Source organism: Vicia villosa, linkage group LG6 (genome assembly GCF_029867415.1).
Source record: "Vicia villosa cultivar HV-30 ecotype Madison, WI linkage group LG6, Vvil1.0, whole genome shotgun sequence".
Classification (NCBI taxonomy): Eukaryota; Viridiplantae; Streptophyta; class Magnoliopsida; order Fabales; family Fabaceae; genus Vicia; species Vicia villosa.
In genome coordinates, this window is record NC_081185.1 from 117,002,360 (window position 1) to 117,008,202 (window position 5,843).

The 5,843-nt window shown below is 31.2% G+C and overlaps 1 protein-coding gene across 1 annotated transcript; it reads left to right on the forward strand.

Moving 5' to 3' along the window:
- The first annotated feature begins 659 nt into the window (after positions 1 to 659).
- Positions 660 to 1,367, forward strand: LOC131614480 (secreted RxLR effector protein 161-like). The gene has a single exon (XM_058886056.1). It carries the CDS (start codon positions 660 to 662, stop codon positions 1,365 to 1,367), a length of 708 nt encoding a protein of 235 aa, XP_058742039.1.
- Positions 1,368 to 5,843: the final 4,476 nt, after the last annotated feature.

Genomic DNA, 5,843 nt, shown 5'->3' on the forward strand with positions numbered 1-5,843 from the left:
GTGAACCCTCTTCCTATAAAGAGGCTATTCTTGACCCTCTTTGGAAGTAGGCTATGACAGAAGAACTTTCTGCTTTGCACAAAACATATACTTGGGAATTAGTACCTCTTCCTCCTGAAAAACGTGCTATTGGGTCTCGTTGGATATACAAGATCAAAACTAAGTCTGACGGGTCAGTTGAGCGCTACAAAGCACGACTTGTTGCTAAGGGATTCTCTCAACAATATGGTATGGATTATGAAGAAACTTTTGCTCCTGTTGCTAAGATGACTACTATTCGCACTCTTATTGCAGTAGCATCTATTCGTCAGTGGCATATTTCTCAAATGGATGTTAAAAATGCATTTTTAAATGGTGATCTTCAAGAAGAAGTTTATATGGTACCCCCACAAGGTGTTTCTCATAATCAAGGGGAAGTGTGTAAGTTGAAGAAGGCATTATATGGTCTGAAACAAGCTCCACGAGCATGGTTTGAGAAGTTTACCATTGTGATTACATCTATTGGCTTTCACTCTAGTAATCATGATTCTGCTTTGTTTGTCAAGACTACTTATCATGGTCGTATTTTACTCTCACTATATGTTGATGATATGATTATTACAGGTGATGATATGGATGGAATTAATGATTTGAAATTAGAGTTAGCAAAATAGTTTGAGATGAAGGACTTAGGTACTCTGCGCTATTTCTTGGGCATTGAACTTGCCTACTCTCCTAGAGGCTATCTTCTCTCCCAATCCAAGTATATTGCCAACATTCTTGAACAGACTCGTCTTTCTGATACTAGAATAGCAAATAGTCCTCTTGAGTTGAATGTGAAATATGCTCCATCTGACGGTATTCCTCTACCAGATCCCATCTTATATCGTACTTTGGTTGGCAGCCTGGTGTATCTTACGATTACTAGACCAGACATTGCATATGTGGTTCATGTTGTTAGCCAGTTTGTTGTCTCTCCTACTACAGTGCATTGGGCAGCTGTTCTTTGCATATGTCGTTATCTTCGGGGAACCCAGTTTCAAAGCCTTCTCTTTCCCTCATCATCATCATTGGAACTTCGTGCTTATTCTGATGCAGATTGGGCTGGTGACCCCACAGATCGTAAGTCTACCACTGGGTTTTGTGTCTTTCTTGGAGATTCTCTTATTTCTTGGAAGAGTAAGAAACAAGATATTGTCTCTCGTTCTTCTACAGAAGCTGAGTATCGTGCTATGGCATCCACAACTACAGAAATAGTTTGGTTACGATGGTTACTTTCTGATATGGGCGTCACTCTTTCTGAACCAACTCCTATGTATTGTGATAACAAAAGTGCAACTCAAATTGCCCACAACTCGGTCTTTCATGAACGTACCAAGCACATCTAGATTGATTGTCACTTCACTCGTCATCATCTTCCGCATGGAACAATTACTCTATCGTTTGTCTCCTCTATTTTGCAGATTGCTGATTTGTTTACGAAGACGCATTCCATTAAACGTTTTTGTTTTTTCATTGACAAACTCTCGATGCTCTCTGCTAATGCATCTTGAGTTTGAGGGGAGATGTTAGTTATTAATATTATTATTATTATATTATTTTATTGTATCTTTGTAAGGGTGTCTTATCTAACTTTTAGTATTTATACTCTTGTGTAACTCTTACTCTTCAGTTTTTGTTCATTCTATTGGAACCCTAAATCAAAAGGTCTTTCTTATTCTCTATTTTTGTATACGTTTACTATTGTTAACATTATCTTCTTTAAAAATTGCTTGACAATTGTTATTATCAAAACCAATTGACACCGTACCTTCACAGGACATAGATCCAAAATTAATACCGTGAGACCTTAGAATTAGAAATAGAAATAGAAATAGGTAGTCTAACTATAAAAAAATTCAAATGAATTTTCATATGGTCCAACTAATCATAGTCATCATGTTATAATGGATTTCTCATGGTGTGATAATATTGCCACGTTTATTAAGTAAAAAATTCCGCATATAATTAAGTTTTCAAATTAATTATATTATAAATGACTATTTTTTCACTATCTTAACATATTATCGCCACTTGCATTGACAAATTGTAAATTGTGGCGGTTTAAAACTCCCGCAAATCTTTTTTTAAGGTCAGTCGCCACTTGCATTGACGACTACACTTAAAATTTTATTTTTTGTAAATTTGCGGCGGTTTTGAACCCCCACAATTTACACAAAAAATTAAAATTTAAGTGTAGTCGCTAATGCATGTGGCGATTTGCTTAAAAAATATATTTCCGGGAATTTTAAACCGCCACAATTTACAATTCGCCAATGCAAATGGCGACAATGTGTTAAAATAGTGGGAAAAAAAGGTCATTTGAAATTTTGGTTATATGCGTAATTTTTTTAAAAAACTTAGTTATATAAAAAGTAAATTCTCGTTTTGATTAGGTGAATATCATATTACTTCATTTTGGAATTCTGCTTTTAACTTCTTTTTTTTTAATGGATTAGACCTATCTTTCTATTTTTGTAAATTTTTTTTTTTTATAATATAAATTATTTTACTTGTCAATGATTAATATGGATAAGAATCTAATATGTGGGACACATAATTATAATTTTAATAGAAAAACAGGTTTTGACTTTTTTTAATTGCGTTTATTTTTATGTTTTTTTTATGGGAAAATAATTTCAATTAAGAAGAAGAACCAGAATTTAGTACAAACAAATAGGGCTCCACATTTGGAAAACCTCCAATCCAGATCCGAGACCCAACAACAAACACTAATCTAGTCAAGTTATGAGCATCCATGTTACAAGATCTACTATGAAACATAAGAGAAGAAAATTTAAAACTACTTAGTAAGCCTCTAATATTTATAGCAATAGGTTCCAACACTGCAAACTTTTGAACAGAATTGACACAATGTACCGCTACCTTAGCATCAGATTGAACAACTATCTTTTCTTGCTTCAAGTCCTTTTCCAAACTCAAGCCCCCAACGAATAGCCATTGACTCTGCCACAGCAACCTCAACTGTAATATTATCTCTTCTACACGCTGCTATTGAAATTTCCTGGTTTTGGTCCTTGATGATACAACCCATAGTCGTGATCCCACCTTCAGAAATGCTAGCATCAACTTGTATAGTATGTGTGTCCCTGTTACTCGAGCCTACCTTAGTGCCCTCCCTAGATTACACACCCCTAACATAATTCTATTTATTGAACTCCACCACACTTTCCATAGCTTCCTCCGCGACCTGCACCGACGAAGATTCTTTGGATTGATACAACTTAATATTTCTTTCCAACCAGAGCTTGTAGACTATTGTGAAAATCAATTGAGAACTAAAAGGATCCCCACAAGAAAGAATGCTCATAAGCCAGTCATTAAATTCTAAATCACAAGGAATTCTATAGCTCAAAACAGAAGAGGAAAGAGTTTGCTTAGCAAAATCACAATCCATGAAGAGATGTCTAATCGTCTTAAGATCGTTATGAGAGACATAACATAGTACGGATCTAACCTGATGCCTTTTTCTGTAGATTCACCTTTGTAGGCAATATATTCTTAGTTGTTCAGAGGAAGTTCCTGATGCGGGTATTGACTGGAGCTTTCCAAATTTGCTGCCAAAGTTTCTTACAAGGTGGGCTCGATGGGCCAGGTGACTTTGAAGCTTTGAACTGCATGCTCAAATGATAAGCATATCTAACAGAGAACTCCCCACTTTTTTCATAATTCCAAATCATTTTGTCATTTAAGTTTCTCCTAGATAAGGGAATACTAACAATTTGACAGACTTTCTCATGATCAAAGGATTGGAATATCAAGTCACGTTCTCAAATTCCCAAATCATCATCAATAAGGTCCTTGACATCAAGAGCCAGTATTGCTTTCCTAAAAGGCTCATATTGGACTCACTTATACCTCGAAACCCCATACCTCCAATATTTTTGTTCTCGCCATTTTTTCCAACTCATCCATTGCACTTTCCTCTCACTATTTTTGGACCCCCACTAGAACTTGGCTAGCAAAGATTCAATTCCGTGACAGATCGCTTCTGCTAGCTTGTAGCAACTCATAACGTATGTTGGGATCGCCTGACTACAACATTGATCAGGACTCCTTCACCTCTATGTTATTAATACTTTTATTAGTTAATTCTTGCTATAGTTATGATTACTAAAACTTAAAATACTCAAAAATGGCAATAGAATGATGAACACTATTTTGGGTAACTACAGGAGAAGTTAACTTTTTGTTGTAAGTGTCATAGATTACATATAGTAAATAATCACTAAACTAGAGTTAGAGTTACCGAATTTTGTTGTAAGTGTAATATATATAGTACATATAAATAGATTATAATTTTGTATATTACTGTATTACACATTTTTGTTTCTCCAATTTCATATGTTTTTTAATACAAATTATTGATTTTTAAGTATCCAACTTATACAAATCTATCTCAATTAACATATATCACTTGAATTATCCCATCACTAAATATTATTCTAAAATAATTGTGAACCAAATTTAAAATTTAAGCCAAAATCATTTGAAATACAAAGAGAACTAATGCACTAATATTAAAAAAAAAAAATAGTTATTAAATAGAATAAAAATGATAAAATTATAAATAATTCTTCGATATCATAATTTACACTAATATTATTATGATGGAACTAATGCACTAATATTTTGATATTGATGGAGTATATTTGTTATTCTTTGTCTGAAATTGAAAATATATACACTGACGGAGGGGAGCTAGGACCCTGAACCAGAAGATGCACTAGTAGGACCCTGAACCAGAAGATACAGGCTTTCTAACGTATTTTATATATATATATATATATATATATATATATATATATATATATATATATATATATATATATATATATATATATATATATATATTACATTAGAAAGCCTGCATCCTCTGGTTCAGTGTCCTAGCTCCCCTCCGTCAGTGTATATATTTTCAATTTCAGACAAAGAATAATAATATACTCCATCAATATCAAAATAATTAATTTAATAAATAATCCACTCAAATATTAAAGAACTCACAACTAAAAAATTGGTATTAAAATTATTATTTATAAATTTGTACTCTCTTTTCTTAATAACAGAAAAAGATTATATATATATATATATATATATATATATATATATATATATATATATATATATATATATATATATATATATATATACATTGATTTTAAAATATTTTCTTATATTTTTCTCTTAAATTGTGTCCCAAAAAACGCAAGTTAGCATTATCTTTTAATTTAATAATTATACATAAAATAAAGTGTTTTCTAAAAAATTATACACATAATTTATTTGTTAAAAATTTCAAATTTAATTATCCCTAATTATTTGAGTGTTACATCAGTGATGATTGTTTACTTTATAATCCAAATCATTTTATTCAGAAATATAGTTCTCATCATATGTTAAAATTCGAATCCGATTAAACAATTGAATTATTGGATCATTGGTCAAATTAATGGATTAAACTATTGAATTATTGGATCATTGGTCAGATCAATGGACCACGTTGGTCGAATGATAAAATTCATGAAATAAGATTATTTACATAAATTTTATAACCATCAAATTTTAAAAAATTATAAAATTATTCATATAAATAAATTGAATAACAATTTTATTGTATATAAAGTTCAAACTTCTAAAATTCAAATACTTTTAAAAATCAAAATATAACACAATTATAAAATATAATAAATTTTAGACTTAGTCCATAAAAACACAATTCAAACAAGTTATAATAATATAACATAATATAAATTTCAAAAAAAATTAAAATATGAAAAATGGATTTTTTTTTTTTCTTCCTC

What these genes read in the sequence shown, in the direction of transcription:
- LOC131614480 (XM_058886056.1), top strand. Translation starts at nt 660, where the DNA reads ATGAAGGACTTAGGTACTCTGCGCTATTTCTTGGGCATTGAACTTGCC.